This window comes from Urocampus carinirostris, chromosome 14 (assembly GCF_059441175.1).
Source record: "Urocampus carinirostris isolate Australia breed hairy pipefish chromosome 14, RoL_Ucar_1.0, whole genome shotgun sequence".
In the NCBI taxonomy this organism is placed as follows: domain Eukaryota; kingdom Metazoa; phylum Chordata; class Actinopteri; order Syngnathiformes; family Syngnathidae; genus Urocampus; species Urocampus carinirostris.
Genome location: NC_142362.1, coordinates 28272894 through 28292216, shown reverse-complemented (window position 1 = coordinate 28292216; position 19323 = coordinate 28272894). Strand labels below are relative to the sequence as shown.

The window sequence follows — 19323 nt, the reverse complement described above, 5'->3', positions numbered from 1 at the left end:
AATGACCATTAAATGGCAGGAGTGGCTTTGATCAGATCTTTGTTCACACTCCGAGGAAGCCCCCTCTTCCTAGTTTTGTTTCCTGTCTGCAGTAACTGAGAGTGTGCATGCTGCCGCCTAGTAGGCGTAGTGAGGCAGTGTGGTGAGAAAAGCGAATATATGGATAAGGACAGACAGATGCTTCATAAAAAAAGATGACAAAGTCCATTCGTTATTGTTGGGGCAGAGAGGGATGATGTTTTGTGTACCTTTGCAGAAACGTGATCGCCATGGTGACCGGAATCTTGTGAGTGTGTCACTGGAAACATTGAGCGATGAAAAATTCTTGCAAAGTTCATGCATTGTTCATGCATCAGTTGAGTGTTCTAAGAAACTTAGCAATGTTTAGCTGTAGTCTACTAAACAATGGTTAAACTAGAAAATCACTATTTTTCAAATGAGGGTTGAAGATTTCTTTTGATATGTCCTATACCTATATATGTCAACACCAGAACAGGAGGAGGACCCAGATGCGTAACGTTTTCACCCTAGCTTTTTTTTTACGGGAATGGGGCAGTCAAGCGCGTGAACACAATTGCCGGTGATCCGGCGATCGCTGGGCGGAAGAAGTAAGACAGAAGCGTGGAAAAACAGGAAGCAAGAGGCCGACAAGATCGATACAAGATACACGAGCAGATACCGGGGCGGCAGTAGCTCAGGAGGTAGAGCGCTCGTCTTGGGATAAAGGGATCCTAGTTCGAATCCCGGCTTATCCGTGTTACATGTCGAAGTGTCCTTGGGTAAGACACTAAACCCCTAATAACCCCAATAAGCAGGTTAGCGTCTTACATGGCTGCAATACAAGGCTGCTATTGGGAAATGTGAAGCACACTGTAAAGCGCTTTGGGAAGTCATTGACTTAAACAGCGCTATATAAATTCAGATCATTTCATTTCATACCGGACCTACGGCGTCGATACCTGACTGGACGGAACAGACAGGATCGATACCAGATACTGGAAACTGGAGTCAGATATCAGACAGGACGAGACAGACGGAATCGTTACAGGACACTGGGGACTGGAGTCGGATATCAAACAAGACGAGATAGACGGGATCGATTACGGATACTGGAGACTGGAGTCAGATATCAGACAGTATGAAACAGACAGGATTGATACCGGATACTGGCGCAAGATATTGGACAGGATAAGACACGCGAAATCGATACCGAATACCGGAGACTGTAGCAAGATATCAAACGGGACGAGACAGATGGGATTGATACCAGACACTGGAGACTGGAGTCAGATATCCAACAGGACGCGATAGACGGGATCGATACCAGACAGGATACACAAGCAGAATACCTGAACGGAGTCAAAACACACGTCTTGCAGGTGCAGAGGTTCATTGACGGACTGACAAGTGGTGAGTGAGAGAACTGAGCTTTAAATATGAGGGAAGCCAATCAGGCAACGAGCTGCAGCTGACGCCAAACGGGCGGGGCCAAGTGAGGGCAATGGGCAACCGTGACAATATAGCTACAGAACTACAATTTTTATAGGCCTTCAAAATTAGTCAAAAGGGAAAAAAATAGCACCAGCCTTTCCCATTTGTGAGAAATAAATGAGTTTAGGATAAATTGTACCGTTTGTACTGTAATGCTATTTTGTAATGTAAATATTAGCAGCAATTTTGCCATTGCTACTTCACAGTTTAATATTAATCTGTTTGATTTCATTCACTTGGTTCATATCAACAGTGATGGATGGCAACAGTTATTAATGACACAAAAAACAGCATGTATTCACTCGACACTTTAGGTAGTAAATTTCCACAAACTAGTCATCTCTTGTTTAATGTTTTAGCTCCACCTGATTAAGGGATCGCCTGTGGTTGCTTGATGTTAGGTTGTTTATTTAAGGTCTACTGAAAGAGTGATAAAGTGTGATCATCTCTGTTGGGGTAGGAGAGTGACGCTGCCGAAGGGCTAAACAGAAGCGACTGTGTTTTATGTTATCATCTTAAGATCTATCATAGTGGATTCAAATAAACCCTAAAGTCAAGTCTTTAAGTCCGATTTACTCTTCTGTGCCTGCTACAAACAGAGCCTATAAGTGTGTTTCCATTCCCCTCAGGTTTTGCAAAGGAAAACAAGTAATGGAAATGTAGGGATTTTGAAGAGGAAAACCATTAGAATAATGCAAAACGTTTCAAAAAGGTAGCTTTGGACTTTTTCACAATATCAGCTGTAGTGTCACCCCGTCCAATGACGTACATGTGTCTGAAGTCACAAAGAGCAGTCATATTTTGATGAATACTTCATAAAACCTGGAGCTGCAGTATGTCACGATCCTGCTGCCTCTTCCTGTTTCTCTGTGGGTTTCTCTCTCTCTCTCTCTCTCTCTCTCTCTCTCTCTCTCTCTCTCTCTCTCTCTCTCTCTCTCTCTCTCTCTCTCTCTCTCTCTCTCTCTCTCTCTCTCTCTTTCTCTCTCTTTGTCTGTTCCTCTCACGTTATCGTACTCTTATAACTCTCACCCCTATTTTATCCGGCCACTCACCTCCAGGTTCAATTGTCATCATCACAGCTCTGGTCACTTCTCTTTCCTTAGTTATTACTCTGTCCCCTTGGTTCCTAGCTAGTCCATTGTCTTCCTCGTCACATATCAAACACCTTTGTCTTAGCTCCTTTGTCTATCTGTACACTGGATTCTCGCTTTCTATTCTGGAAATGTTCATCGTATTCAAAGATTTAAGCCCCCCACAAAAAAATAAAAAAAAATAACAATGGTTTTAAAAGTGGATTTTTATTTTTCAGTGGATACATATTTTGCTACACATAATTATATGTGTGATAAGTCTAAATGTAATATGATCTTTCGGTGAAGTGGGAGGAAAATAATATCTTTCAAGTTATTTGTTAAACACTTGTTTTTTTTTCGTTTTATATTACTGACTCGATGGGTCAGCTGGGTCTTTTGTTTAGAAAAGTACAATGATAATAAAGAAAATTCAAATTTCTTCCTCACCAGGCTGTTTCCAGCTATGTAACGCCTTTCGGCAGAACATGGATATCGACCAGTGCCTGCTGGAGTCCCTGCCTGTCGGCCAGCGCCAGCGCTTGGTAAAGAGGATGCGCTGTGACCAAATAAGAGCGTACTATGAGCGTGAGAAGGACCTCCAGCAGCGGCAACAAGGTGGAATCAATGTGCGAGCTTCGCCAGCAGGTCAGTGCAAGAAGCAGCAGGTCCGCTTCAGCCTCGCCGAAGTTCTACAAGATGCCATCATCCGTCACGATGACAAAGAAGGTATGTCTTTGGGAAGAATAACGTGTTTTATAGTATAGGCACGGGTTTACTACACAATTTAACACAAGTATTATCTCTCTGTGAACATATGCGAGGTTTTGGCACAATTTAATGAACACAAACAGTGTTGTGAAGCTGATGCTGCTCTGAGAGAGGGTGCACTTATTTGAGGGAAATCTATAGTTCACTTTGACCAAACCTTTGAAAATTTTGCTGATCAGATTCTGTGCAAGAAGGAGTTTGCGGATTTTTTGGTCATTACAATTCTTTGCTAGACTGGTTAGGGGATAACGAAACACCCGCGGCCCACCTGGCTTATAGAGGATTGCACTTGGCCTACATGATACACTCCTCATCACGCTCGGCGCAGCCCACATCGTGAATACCGAGCAGTAGGCTGTAGTCCATGATCTTCAGCTTTACCAGGAACTCCACGTCTCGATTAGGTTTCTCCATAAACTTCTCTTTCTGCTCCTCGGTTACTGGTTACATAAACCTTCTTCCTGTTGTTCCTGAAGTCCATGTCCTTAAAGGTGGGAAGTTCTTCCCCCTGCTTTTTGTCGCTCGCTTCCCGATCCACCAGAGAACCCTTCAGGTCGTACTTCCTGTGCAGCACGAATCAGTGACTGAACATGTTTTTTGGAATGTAGGAGGAAACCCACACAACAGGGAGAACATGCAAACTCCGCACAAGAAGGCTGATAGCTGGATTTGAACCCAAGACCTCAGAACTGTGGCATGGATGCGCTAACCACACTATGTGCAATAAATGCATACAAATTGCGCACAACTTAAAAGTGCGTTGTCCTTAAAAAGTTGAAAGTCGAATATTTTCATTATTAATTGAAATATATGTTTACAAGCTGCGTACAAATAACCTTAATCATTTTTCCACCATGCCTATATGTTTTTATCTAAATTTTAACCACCAAAAAAACAAAACTTTACAGAAAAACAGTTGTACTTGCATCATTATGCATCATGCTGATATCTGACTCCAGTTTCCAGTATCTGGTATGGATCCTGTCTGTCCTTGCATCATTAGTGCTGATGACAGGCCATCACCATAGTTAAAAAACACGAAGCACATTCTTATTCAACGAGGCCCCTTCACTTCGGGAATAGCATTTTCATTTAGCCCGAAAAGTGCATCTGTCATCGTTCATCACATCTATTGGAAACAAGACACTAGCAGATTTTCCCTCTGACAGAAAGTTAATCAAGTTTGCCCTCGGTTGCTTTTCACCCTGTGTACAATATAGAGACTGCATTCCTTACTCGTAAAGTCATACAACGCGGTAAGGGGTAAACATTGTACGTCATAAACTTAAAATGAAAACACAAAGTAATACAATTTTAGCGGACAGTCTTCTGGGATCTGGGGGAGGAGGCTGCCGTGGGAAGGGTACGACATAATTGATTTGTATTGTGCCAAAAACCTGTGGCATTAATCCATCACAGGGTGAGCATGTTGATTTCCATTTTCCTTGGTTCCAATCAGAGGTAATTCCGGGCCCCAAAAAAATCCAACCCGACCTGACCCGGCCCAACCTCGACCAAATAACTTGATTTTAGGGATCTAGCCCAAAGCAAACACAATTTTTAAATCGTGAGGAGGGAGGAAAAGGGGTGTTTTTTGGCCCCTCAACCCAAGCGCAGCAAAATGCGGGCTGTGAGAGCGACACGGAATCCACCACGCGGATCCTCCACAAAGAAAAAGAAACAAAGATCAATAACGGGTGTGTCATGAATTCAGCGATTCATAAAAGATATGTTTTCATTTATTTTGGAACTCACGGAACAACCTGGCATAATATAGCCTAAGTATGAAGCTACAATTGTGGATGAATACCATCCATCCATTATCTGCACCGCTTATCCTGAGTAGGGTTGCAGGGGCGCTGGAGCCCTTCCCAGCTATCTCAGGGCGGTGAGCAGGTGACACCCTGAACTGGTTGCCAGCCAGTCGCAAGGCACACAGAGACAGACAACTCACTTGCTCGCTCATACACACCTAGGGACAATTTGGACCGGCCAAATCACCTTCCTTCATGTTATTGGGATGGGGGAGGAAACCCGAGTGCCCGGAAGAAACCCACGCAAGCATGTGGAGAACATGCAAACTCCACACAGGAAGGTTCGATCTCATGACCTCAGAACTGTGGCGCACACGCGCTAACCACTGCGCTGCTGTGCTGGCCCAAAATTATCATCGTGGTTAAATACGTACAATAACATTTACTAATATTATAACTCTCTTAGGCAACGGAGCAGTAAAATAAGCCACAAAAGAATACATTTGAATGGCTCTAAAAACATCTATTTTGTGGAGGTAGAAAAAAGGTAAGCTACTAGAACAAAGGTGAATGAATTGTTTGTCAACCTGAATGTTGTCAGCATCTTTGCACCAAGTGACTGCTGCCTTGGAAGGCTTTCCTGTCCTGTAAATTATTGAAAATACCAACATGGGGAAAGCACTCATGTTTAACAGAGAAGCATCATGATCTTGAGCCGTTTCCTTCATGGTGATTTGTTACTTTGCCATTGAGACAAACCTGTGCAGCATATATCATCAATTTATAGCAACCTGACAAGCTATCGGTAGTATTCGACAACTGACAGGGTTCATACAGGTGCTTAAAATCCTTGTAAACGCTCTAATTTTAATGCTGTGTTTTAGGATATTGACAATTTTGTGCAACATGACTGTAAATGCTTGAAATTGTCGCCATGTTTCTCATCAAGTGTGCTTGAAAATGACACCAACACTGTTCTCTGGTGGCTTAGATTTACCATTTAATTTTTTTCTTCCATAATGATTAACGGAAGCTGGCATTACTTGTATGGAGTTGACATAAAGTATGAAGTGTTATTGCCCCCTACAGGTTATGCCCAAGAGGACAGGTGCATGTTACAGCTAAACAGGGCACTAAGAAATGTGTATTATAAAAAGTACAGAGACAACCCAAGGAAGTACAAAATGCCATTTTTAAAAGTTGATTCCATTTTTTGAGGAAAATAAGGTAAAAACCTATCTGGCTCTATGTGAAAAAAAGTAATTGCCCCCTAAATCTAATAGCTAGTTGGGCTACCCTTGTCAGTGATAACAGAAATCAAACGCTTGGAAAAATTGGTAAAGAGTTTTTCACAACTCTCTGGAAGATTTAGCCCACTCTTCTTTACAAAATGGTTTCAATCTGCCAAATTAGAGGGTTTTTTCTAGCATACTGCCTGTCTTAGATCACACAACAGAATCTCAATTTGATTTAAATCCGGACATTGACTTGGCCACTCAAGAACGTTGTTTTAGTTTTTTGAGCCATTCAGAGTTGGACTTGCTGGTGTGTTCCGGATTGTTGTCCTGCTGCATGATCCAATAGCGCTTGAGTTAGAAGTCACAAACTTAAGGCTGGACATTCTCCTTTAGGATCTTCTGGTAAATACCAGAATTCATTATTCTGTCAACCGCAGCAAATTGTGCTGGTCCCGAGGCTGCAAAGAAGCCCCGGACCGACACAATGCCACCACCATGCTGTAATGTTGGGATCATGCTCTTTTGGTGAAGTACTATGCCATTTTGAATGGTAGATGTAACCGGCTGCACACCTTCCAAAAAGTTCAATTTTTGGACTCATAGGTCCACAATGTTTTTTCAAAAGCTTTGAGAATAATAAAGTTGCTTTTGGGCACATTTGTGTTATTTTGTGTCAGCAGTGGTTTTCACCTGGAAACTCTCCCACTTATGCCATTTTTGGCCAGTGTCTTTCTTATAGTGGACTAATGAACACTGACCTTAACTGAGGCCAGCAAATCCTGCAATTATCTGGATGTTTTTTTATGTTCTTTTGTAACCTCCTAGATGAGCCCTCGTCATACTCCTGTGAAGGTGTGCCACTGGTTTATCCATGTGTGGATAATGGCTCTGACAGTGGTTCTCTGGAGCCCCGCGGCCTTAGAAATAGCTTCGTGACTTTTTCCAAACTGATAGATTTCAATCTTTGTAGCATACTTCACTTAGTCTAACAGATTCAGTTTAAATAATTTTTGGATTTAACACAGGTGGTGGCAATCCATTATGAGTGTGGCCTGTGGAATTAAATTCAGCTTTCCCCAAACTGTGGTAAGTCACAGTTCGTTTGTGTTTAACAAGTAGGACAATTACTTTTTTACATTGGGCCAGATAGGCCTAGACTTTTTTTTGCTTTAATACATGGAATCAGCATTTCAAAACTGTATTTTTTACTTCCTTGGGCTGTGTCAGTCTGATTGTAAAAATGTTTCGATGATCTAAAACCTTAGTGAGAGATAAACATACAAAAAACTCCGAATTCAGGAAGGGGGGCACATAATTTTTCACAGCAGTGTATGTAAATCACAGATACATGTGTGGCTCTGCAAAATTCATGATTCACACCAGATTTTTTTTCAAGGTACTGGAGAAAATTTACTTTGAAAGGTCTTAAAAGAGTTCATTAAAACGGTGTACGAAACCCTGAACAGAGGTGCCAGGCTTTTTTTTAATTTTTGCACCATTTCAGGCGCATCGTAACAAGGGCTTGCACTATCCCTGAGAGTAACTTGATTGTGGAGCTCTCCCTACGCGTGTTTTAAAGATAAGAGCAAATGTATAAATAGAGAATATTGCCTGGCAATTATTGTGCAAGATAAGGTATAAGAGTAATTAAGGGGATTTGCATTTGTGGCTGGTTAACGATGCATGACAAACTGAATAGCTTTATTAGAAAGCCCGCGTCTACAACAGGATGTAGACGCGCTGACTTTACATTTGTGACTGATGCAAGGCTCTCTTCTTTGTGTGAATCGATTGCTCAGGATTTTATCAGAACTCCAATATACAGTAATCCCTTGCTGTATTGCGCTTTACTTATCGAGGTTTCACGACTGCGTGGATTTTTACCTTGCATTGTGTTATATACTGTTAATTCCGGACTATAGAGCGCACCTGATTATAAGCTGCACCCACCACATTTCGGGAGAAAAAAAAGATTTTGTACATACACAAGCCGCACCTGTATATTAGCCGCATGCGCCCACATTGAAAAAATGAAACACAAACACAAAATGAACCCATATCTGACACAGTCCAAAAATCACAGCCGGCAAAATGAACGGAAAATGATAACGGTACTTAAAGTTTGATGCAGACCTGCAGAGTCCGGGTGCCCGTTGAAAGTAATCCAAGGAAAAAAGTGTATATTTCCAAAGGTAAGGGTGGGAAAAAGATATATCCACTATTGTTGGCCGCGTCCACAAACACGTCTCACGTTTTCTCAACTTCCCGTCAGCCCACGTTTGCCCCGCCCCTTCTTTATCATTTGCTCGTACAAAACATATCAGAATAAGTTTCTAAAATAAATACATTACAAAAATTGCGTCATGTGCCTTTCTTTTTGCAGTTTGCATGATGAGGATATGTCTACGCTAATTTCATTTGTGCACAAGCTAAGAAGTTGCGGTCTTCCTCGGCGCATATATTCCACCGGTCTAAATCTTACCTTTTGTACTCGAGCGCCGCTGGCGGCCGGTAGAAAAATTACATAAATTGGCTGCATCACTGAATAAGCCGCAGGATTGAAAGTTTGGGGGAAAAGTAGCGGCTTACAGTCCGGAATTTACGGTATATATTTATGCGCCAAATGTCCAATTTATAGCACCTGGTATTCCCGGGCGGTATTTAATCCGAGTACTAACCAGGCCCGACACAGCTTAGCTCCCGGAAATTAGGCATTCTCAGGGTGGTATGGTGTGATGCACGTCAATTAACACAGTCAATTAATACAGTTGTGCATTAAAATGGCTATCTTATTTTTAGAATTACATTATGACAGTATGCTCTGCGACTGGCTGGCAACCAATTCAGGGTGTTCCCTGCCCAGTGCCAGAGGATTGCTGGGATGGGCTCCAGCACCCACCGCTGAAGATAAGCGGTGTACAATGGCTTGCAAAACTATTCGGCCCCCTTGAACTTTGTGACCTTTACAACATTTCAGACTTTAAACATAAATATATAAAACTGTAATTTCTTGTGAAGTATCAACAATAAGTGGGGCACAATCATGAAGTGCAAAACACTTTATTGGATATTTTAAACTTTAAAAAAAAAATCAAAAACGAAAACATGGGTGTGCAAAATTATTCAGCCCCTTTACTTTCATTGCAGCAAACTCTGTCCAGAAGTTCAGTGAGGATCTCTGAATGATTCAATGATGACAGGGAAGATGGTAAAAATTGATGGGAAGATGGATGGAGCCAAATACAGGACCATTCTGGAAGAAAACCTGATGGAGTCCGCAAAAGACCTCAGACTGGGAGAGAGATTTTTCTTCAAACAAGACAATGATCCAAAACATAAATCAAAAGCTACAATGAAATGGTTCACCAAAAAAGGTGTTAGAATGGCCAAGTCAAAGTCCAGACTTCAATCCAATTGAGAATCTGTGGAAAGAACTGAAAACTGCTGTTCATAAACGCTTTGCATCCAACCTCACTGAGCTCGATTTTGCAAGGAGTAATGGGCAAAAATATCAGTTTCTCCATGTGCAAAACTGATAGAGACATACCCCGAGCGACTTGCAGCTGTAATCGCAGCAAAAGGTGGCGCTACAAAGTATTAATTCAATTGGCCTGAATAATTTTGCACACCCACTTTTTTTGTTTTTTATTTGTTAAAAAAAGTTTAAAATATCTAATAAAATGTGATCCAATTCACGATTGTGTCTCATTTATTGTTGATGCTTCACAAGAAATTACAGTTTCATATTTTTATGTTTGAAGTCTGAAATGTGACAAAAGGTCACAATTAGTTTCGCAAGCCACTGTATTTACCAGTTACTGTCTCAATATAATATGTGCATTAAACTCCTGATAAGATTTTCAAATTCTTATGAGTGTTTACTGAGGGTTGTATACACAAGTCTATTGTCTATTATGTAAAGTGTGTGTACATTTTAATTCTCTCTCACGAAATCTCATTGTGCTTATTATTATAGGTTACGTAACACCATCGAGTGCAGTAAGAGTTTTACTATCCTGTGGCCGTAAATCCTAAATGTGTCTTAATTGCCCCTCGCTAATGAGCATCACCGTGATTATGCATGAAAGCCAAAACACTATTCCCTAAGAACTGTTTAAATGGGGAATGAACCTTAACAGGGATGAGTCCATGTCCTGAATCTTAATCGTATTCTAAGGAGATGAAGGATAATTGCCCTAATTAACATCACTTTTCAATTTTAGCCCAACAACATCACACTGTCGAGACAAATGTGGGAAAATCAAGTTTCACTTGCAAAGTGCTTCATGTGTGTGTGAGTTTTTTGGGATTTTTATTATAATAGTTTACCTTTTAGCGACTGAGATACGTTTTAAGATATTTAACAATAACTCTACAGTAGTTGGCAGATTCTTTTTTATCACAATGTTGTCAGAGTCAAGTCACCTTTGTTTGTACAGCCTTAATTTGTGTAGGAATATGTTTACTAGAATTGTTTCATAATTGTATAATCCCATATACAAACATTTACATTTGCTGTCTATTACATCTATTTATTAATTCACAGTTGAAAGTTCTTTTCTCCCTAATGTAAGGCATTTATTAAAAAAAGCTTTTACTAAAGTTTATATTAATCTCGATAAGCATTTTCGTACAAAGTGACTACTGTCCCAAGAAGCATTCAGTCCACAGATTTCTACATGGAAATGTGTTCTGTATTTCTTATATGATAATTATCAATTGCCATTGATGGTTGGAAGTTTGGGCCAAAAATCATACCTTTACTTCCTGCCTATTTGAAATTAAATCATGGTTCTCCATCAACTTCTTAAAAATAACCAGCAATAAGACTTCATCACCCAGTCGATTTTCAAATCCGGACTCAAAACTCATCTCTTCTGACCTGCTTATCCATAACAAACTGCCTCATAACACTCTCACCCCCCTTTTTTAATTATACTTTGTTTTTAATTTGTATTGATTGCATATTGGTTTAATAAAGGTTTCTTGATGTTTTACATTCTGTGTAAATTATTATTACTCTTTAAATGTTTAGTTTTTGTAAAAAATGTTTACTTGGAAGATTTTTTTAGGAAGCTAGCGTCTTCAAAAAATGAGGCATTACTGTACTTTGAATGTGTGAGACTTTTAGCTGTATACATATATATTCATCCATTTATTTTGTATTTGCTCTACATTGTGTGATTTAAGCCTAAACTGAATCACTTGGGCGGTACGGCGGCTGGGTGGTTAGCACGTAGCCCCACGGTGCAGAGGTTAAAGAGTTCAAGTCCAGCTATCACAGCCTAACCGTGTGGAGCTTTCATGTTCTCCCCATGCCTGCGTGGGTTTCCTCCTAGTACTCCAGTTTCCTCTCACATTTCAAAAACATGCATGTCCAAATTGTCCCTAGGTGTGAATGAGTGACCCTACTGAGGATAAGCGGTGCAGATAATGGATGGATAAATCATTTGGATTGGGACAGTAAATGTTTTGTCCCCCATAAAAAAAATTGTTTTTTTATTTGTTTGTTGTTATAAACATTTCTAAATCCTAAACCATGCTATTGTGTTGTAGTGCTGCGTCTCCTGAAGGAGGGAGCGGACCCCCACACCACCATTTCCTCTGGTGGATCCTTGCTACACTTGGTAGGCCACACACAAATAGCGCACTGAATATTTGACAGCTATATGGGGTGTAATAAGAATGATGTATGTATGACTTTATTGGACTTTGTATTTGCGTGCAACCATTTAAGTTTTTCAACAATACAACAGTGAACCAGTGGTTTGTTGTGTTGAATGTGGCTTGGAGTGAATCGCATGATTAACACTAGCCCAGAAAGATAACACAGTGGTACCTCTTTATTTGAGCACCTATGAAAATGAGAATTTTTGTATACGATTTTCTTTCTTTTCACAAATTTTACCCTGCTATAAGAAGAATAAACAACGTTTATGAGAAGTCCCGGCGACTACCACGAGAGACCGCCAGCATCAGCTTGTCCAGTTTGCCAACTACTACGTTCCTAAACATACTAGATAGATGGATAGATAGATAGATACTTTATTCATCCCCGGAGGAGAATTCACACTTCCAGCAGCATCCCTACGCTGGAGAACCCAATGTGACGTGTAAATACCCAATGTATTACTACTATAATGTGCTGTACATTTTTTGGGTGTGTACGTTCATTTGAAGTTACTGTAACCTTAATTTTTTGTGTGTAGAGTAGTTGCCTCTTGATCTCACTACAGTACCTGTTCACTCACAACAAGACAGACTATGTAGAATATTGCGACAATATTAGCAATCTAAGATGATGTTATCATCTACGACTGGTGAAAGCGACAATCGGGTTTAGACCCCCCCCCCTTTTTTTTTGCAGCACGCCCTCAAACTCTTTACGACCCTCATAATAAACTTGCATTTCATTTTGTTAATATCATTATCAAATTACTGTATCTTTATGTTTAACCAATGCGGTTGTACAGGTGCTTGAAATTCCGGAAAAAGCTTGAATATTACAATTATGTTTTCAAAGAGTAAAAAGTAATTGAATTTTGGGTGAAGTGCTTGTAAATGCTTCGAATTGTTGCCATGTTTCTCAATAAGTCTGCTTAAAATATGAAGCCCCCTAAGGTCCAGGCATACAAGGACAGGTGTATGCCAGGATTAGTTTTTTTCAGTGGAAAATTATAATGGGAAGAACTTCCTGCAACTAAAAATGTAAGCTACATATTACCGTCATTTTAGTCAACACATATTTTTCGGGAGGTATTTGTCTCAAAATATTTAATCACGTATTGCTCAGATCCACAAATATTCTAGAATATTTACTCAAAATCTAGAAATCATATGATCTGATAAATGAACACGCAAGATTAAAAACTACATAAGTAGAGTAGATGGCAAATGTATTTGTTGCTTTGAAAAATACATGTTTCACACCGAATATCATTTTTTGATAGTCCTAGAGATACAGTGGAACCTCAGTTCTCGACCATAATCCGTTGCAGAACCCTGTTCGAGAACCGATTTGTTCAATCACCGAAATCATTTTTCCCTTTAAAAATAATGTTAATCGTTTTAATCCGTTTCAACACCCTGAATGTTTAACGTAAACATGAAGCTAAGGGGCCGGTCACACAGCCGTTTGCGGCTGTATCACGGCTAAAATTTTGCGGGTTTTTTTGCCCGTGGTTGCCCGGGATGGAAAATGCGCAAAATTGGCCAACCCGCTGTTCATCGGTGGTATGCCCGCAAAACAGACGCCGGCGACTGTTCCGCTTCCTCATCGCGTCATTTCTGCGTCATTTTCTCGTGTGGACCACGGGTATAAAAGCTCCCGAGCCGGTGTTGTGCCCAAATCCGACTCCTACGCAACCCCCCTAAAGAAGCCAATATGTTATTATTGTAATAGTTTTTCATTTTTATTTTATTATCTTGTTATGAAATGAAAAGAAATGTCAAGAAATAAAAATGGATTAAGATGAGGTCACTACGGTGACGGGGATTCATGTTCACCCCTTGACGTCTCGAGCACAACTGACGTGTGCTCGGCAAATCGCGCTGTATATACGCGGAGAAAGGCGTTTGACCGTCACACGCGTAACACGCTAATTTCACGTAATAACACCACGATACAGGCGCAGAACATGCTATTACCATGCTCCACCCACGATTACCCGCTGAAATTTCCCGTCCTACCCATGTGTAACCACGCCCTGGCCGCGGCCAGAGCACGTCGTTCCGCGACATTACCTCGTGTGCCGCCCGCGGTTAACACGTTCTCAAAGTTTTGAGCAGCTCAAAACTTTTTCGCGCGGCCAACCGCGTGTGAATTTCCGACCGCGAGTAAAGCACTGCTGTATCTCGTCTATATGGCGGTCTCAAAGCGTCCAACAGCGCCCAACAGCGTCTGCTTCACGGCCAGAAATTTCTGGCCGTGGTTCAGCTTCGATACGCCCGTGAAAGGCTGTGTACCCGCGCTCTAAAGAATTAAGCACCGCAAAACTATTTCGCGCTGCCACCCGCGCGCGAATTTCCGACCGCGTGTTAAGCACTGCTGTATCTCGTCTGTATGGCGATTTCAAAGCGTCCAATAGCGTCCGCCTCACAGGCAGAAATTTCTGGCCGTGATTTAGCCGCAAACGGCTGTGTGACCGGGCCCTAACCCAGGCTAATCGTACGTTCGCGTTATCGTAATCTCCCGTACGAAAGATTACGCTAACATGAACGTGTAAAAATAAAAAAATCAGGTCGTTAACAAGTCATTTAGCACCACAAGTGGCTAGCGCTTCATTGGAAACGGGGCTCCATTCCAACACCCTGAATTTTGGGCTCAGTTCCAACACCCTGAATGTTTATCTGAATGTTCAACGTAAACTAAAGCTAACCCAGGCTAATTGTACGTTCGCGTTATCGTAATCTTCCGTCCGAAAGATTACACTAACACGAACGTGTAAAAAAAAAAAAAAAAGATAAAGAAAATAATTATGAATAGGATTTCTTACCTTTGTGGTGGTCAGCAGAAGGCGCATGCTGTATTCCCTAGCAAGATCGGAAACACGCACACCTCTTTCATATTTAGCTATTATGTCTTTCTTAAAGGCCATAGTTGTACGAACAACTTTTTCTTTTTCACCTGTCCTGCTTGCACTGACCTGCTTCGGAGGCATAGTTAGGGGCTAAAACACTCCGTTCACCGATATTAAAAACGAAAGCAAAAGGAGGCAAGTGCGCATGTGATAACAGTTGGTCACGAGGGGTGCGGGCCATCTACACCATCTACACCCGTACGCCGCTCAACATCGCACTCTAGCGTACGCACTCACGCATTACCGGCGTTCGAACTCCGAATTTTTGACCGAACAGCGAAACAAGAATTTCTCTAAATTTTTGGTCAAACTCCGATTTGTTCGAACTGAGAGGCGTTCGAACACCGAGGTTCCCCTGTATTGAAAAAAATAGCTCTGGAAGTCCTTAAAAAGGGGCTTGAATTTGGCTATGAAAAAGCTGTAAGAACCCTTTAATTACTATTTGAATGTGTTTTTAGTGACCAGGAAGATATGTTGTACAGCAATTTAGGGTTCTTTTATATGTTTTTTGAGAGGATGGGACGGGACCAATTATTTCCTATTGGGAACATTTGGTCGTTACCTGAGTAATTCGAGATACAAGCACGATTCTGGAGCCAATTTGGCTCGTAAGCAGAGGTACCACTGTAATTAGAAACCGTCGAGCTCTAACAAGGTCCTCTTTCCGAACGCTATCCTACCAAACATTTCGCAGTGCGCCCGTCACGACAACGTGCTAGCGGCGGAGGTGCTGATGGAGCGAGGTGTGAACGTCAACCGGCAGGACGAAGACTTTTGGACGGCGCTGCATGTAGCATGCGTGTGCGACCACGCCGATATGGTGCTGCTTTTGCTTCTGGTGAGAAACACAAAAAGCACACGCCGCACGCATGCCGCAGCAAAGCAATAAATGGACTTCCTTAATCGCATGCCACCAGCCACTCGCACCATAACAGCATGCATGGGCAAGTACAGCTAATTCGAGCGTGAAAGGTACAATTTGTATTCTCTTTTCCAAGTGGTTCCAATACAAGTTCTTTATTTGGAAATGCAAAGGGTTTCTGAAGGAACAGAGGTTTTAGATTGTCCTTAATTGTAGTGGTGGGTCGTTCAAGAACAAAACGGCTCTATGAGGCTGCTTTCTGAAGTGCCCGACGAGTGATGGCTCCCTATCAGAACACTCTCTCTTTCTCTGTCTCTCTCTCTTTCTCTCTCTCTGTCTCTCTCTCTGTCTCTCTCTCCCCCCCTCTCTCTCTTTCTTTCTTCCTCCCATTATCCCTTTGTCTCTGTCTCTACCTGTATTTCTCTGTCTATTTCATTCTACCTTTATCCCTCTGTCTCCCTCTTTCTGTCTCTCTTTCTTCATATTTATCTGTTATTTGTTCTTTCTCTATCTCTCTCTTTTTATTTCACCCCTTTTTTCCCTTTCTTTCTTTCTTCCTTCCTCTCTTTCTTTCTTTCTTTCTTTCTTTCTTTCTTTCTTTCTTTCTTTCTTTCTCTCTTTCTTTCTTTCTTTTTGTTTTCTGTAACGTAATCTTTCTGTATCTCTCCTCTCTCTCTCTCTCTCTCTCTCTTTCGCTTTTGTTTCCACTCTCTATTTTCATTTTGATTTAATTTCCCTTTTCTCTCCCTCCCTCTGTCTCTCTCTTTCTTTCTCTCAAGTTCTCTGTCCATTTCTCCCTCTATCTCTCTCTCTCTCTCTCTCTCTCTCTCTCTCTCTCTGTGTGTGTCGGCTCCTCCGTTTCTCTATCTTCATCCCTCATTCTTTCTTTATCTTTCTCTCTCTTTTTATTTCTCTCTCATTTTATCTGTTTTTTCTTTCTACTCTATCCTTTATTTTATTCACCTTTTTTCTTTCTCTCCATTTCCCTCTCTCTCTCCTCTCTCCCTCTCTCTCTTTCTCTGTGTCTTTCTCTCTTTCACTTTTTATGTCATTTTCTCTTTGTTTTTCTCTTCATTATTTCTTTCTCTTCTTCATTCTTTCTTTTCTTTTCTTTGTCCCTATATCCCTTCCGCCCTCTCTTTTTGAGATGATCATGACTGATCAGTATGAGTGCCATCATCCTTGTGTTCTTTGTGTAGCATTAACAATTTGAAAGTTTAAATGACGTTGAAAAGGCTATTATGATAAAGTAGCATTATAACTTTTCAAAATGAATTTTTTGTTTAAACATTTGGAAACCTCTACATAGGCTGTTAGTATGTTATTTTTTATGACAATAACAGACCACTTAACAAACCATTCATAAGTATTTCTAACCCACAAACATTATCGAAAGAAAATTCAGATGGGTGGAAAGCAAAGTAATATTTACATAGCTTTTCAACAACTACATTATCTATAATATCTTGAGTATCTTAATTTAATCTAATTGTCAATTTATAAAATGAATACAATTATTTTGTTTCTCTGTATTGTCAATGACAATTCCATTAGATTTCTATTTTCATTCATTTACCAGATGTGGCTGCAGTTGGTGGAATGGAGTGTGAGGTAATGCACAGAGTGAATCAAGGAAGCAAGGTTTTGGGTGCTCTCAGGAGAGTGATGAGCAAACAAGAATATGAGTATGGATGTTCAAAGGGCACTATGTGAGAGTGTGATTGTGCCGACTGTGTTGTATAGTGCAGAGATTTGGAGTCTGAACGCAGATTTGAGAAGGAAATCAAATGTTTTTGAAATTAAGTGTTTTGAGGAGTGTGTGAGGAGTGGCAAGATTGGATGGATTGAAAAATGAAATTGTGAGAGACAGGACTGGAGTAGTAGTGGAACTGAGCAAGTGTGTGAATAAGAGAGTACTCAGTTGGTTTGGACACATGGAGAGGATGGACGAGGAGCGAATGTTGAAGAGGATCTACAGAGCTGAAGTAAATAGAAGGAGACTAAGAGGAAGCCCGCGATTGACGTGGATGGATGGTGTTATGAGTGCACTGCAGGAAAGAGGGTTAAATCTAGTGGAAGCTAGAGCTCTTGTTGGTGATAGGAATGAGTGTAGAGGCATTGTAAATGGATAGTGGGATGTTTAAACGCATTCTAAGGGATGGGCAGGGCACCCGTATGATGCGGCAGGGGTAAACCAGTGAAAGCTGTCGGGCCCTGCTGTTGAACTGAAGAATGTTTTGTGTCACCCTGACCCGAGTGACATGGCCGCTTTATCGTTTCCCGTTTCATCTGGATAGATAGATACCAGATGGAAATGTATATAAAGGTATATACATATCAAGCATTGTGGTATTGAAGTGTCACAACTCTGATTGAAAATAGTCAATAACATCCATCCATCCATCCATTATCTGCACCACTTATCCTCAGTAGGGTCGCGGGGGTGCTGGAGCCCATCCCAGCTATCAAGAACAATAAACAGATATTAACAAACATTAGACATTGTGCGGACTCCCTTCACCTTCGTTTTGGGACTTTTGCAAAAAGTGACTGTCACCGACTCTGCACCCGTTGTCATGGAAACAAAAAAAAATACCCGACAAATAAACAGTGGCTCTTGAACAATGAACCTTCGCTCAGCCACAAAACGGATGTAATTCTTGACCCTCTGGTCAGAGGCATGTTCAGATGCCAGAGAACAGCTAATGAGGACAGAAATACAGTATCTTGAAAATCTCTCATCTCTCATCTCATCTCATTAGCCGTACCGCTTATCCTCATTAGGGTCGCGGGGGGGCTGGAGCCCATCCCAGCCATCTCCGGGCAGTGGGCAGGGGACACCCTGAACTGGTTGCCAGCCAATCGCAGGGCACACAGGGACAGACAACTCATTCGCTCATTCACACCTAGGGACAATTTGGACCGGCCAATTCACCTGAAATGCATGTTTTTGGAACGTGGGAGGAAACCGGAGTGCCCGGAGGAAACCCACGCAAGCACGGGGAGAACATACAAACTCCGCACAGGAAGTCTGGAGCTGGATTTGAACCCACGACAGGTTCCCATGACATGAACTGTGCCGCACAAGCGCTAACCACTGCGCTGCCGTGCTGCCCATCTTGAAAATCACCAAATCTAAAACTGAATAAACAAGTTTAAAAAAATCTGTTATGTAATCACCCAAAAGCAGACCACCATCCATTGGACTTCAAGGCAGAACGAGCGACTTTATCTACCCACAGACTAACGAAACTGAGCTGAGAGCAGCCGGAGGCTTGCTGTTAGCCACAAACTTCAAACGCCTGGCAAACGCAAACGTTCCAAGTGCATCCGTCACAAGAGGCGAAAGTAGGTCGATTCCACAAGTCCCCTACTGAGAAAAGGGATAGGATGTAACATTTTAGAAGGCAACATGTCTCCTGTGGATCACATGACTGTTAAGGATAGGGTTAGAATCAGAGAAGTTCCGATGCATATTTTAAAAACATATTGGGCAGAAAAATACAACTTGGGCATTTTTATTTTTTTATCAATAATAATTTTTTCCCCAAAATTAAC

General features: G+C 41.4%; 1 protein-coding gene across 4 annotated transcripts in view; it reads left to right on the top strand.

Annotated features, from left to right (window-relative positions):
• The window catches only part of myo16 (myosin XVI), a 208090-nt gene that overhangs the window by 49501 nt on the left and 139266 nt on the right, over positions 1-19323 (top strand). For all 4 annotated transcript variants that reach the window (XR_015852658.1, XM_088352519.1, XM_088352518.1 and 1 more), the window contains exons 2-4: positions 3015-3290; positions 11881-11951; positions 15598-15741. Coding sequence is in view for 3 of the 4 variants with exons in the window: in XM_088352518.1 (XP_088208644.1) it covers positions 3015-3290; positions 11881-11951; positions 15598-15741 (491 nt within the window). In the remaining variant the exon portion in view is untranslated. The remainder of the gene's footprint in view (positions 1-3014; positions 3291-11880; positions 11952-15597; positions 15742-19323) is intronic.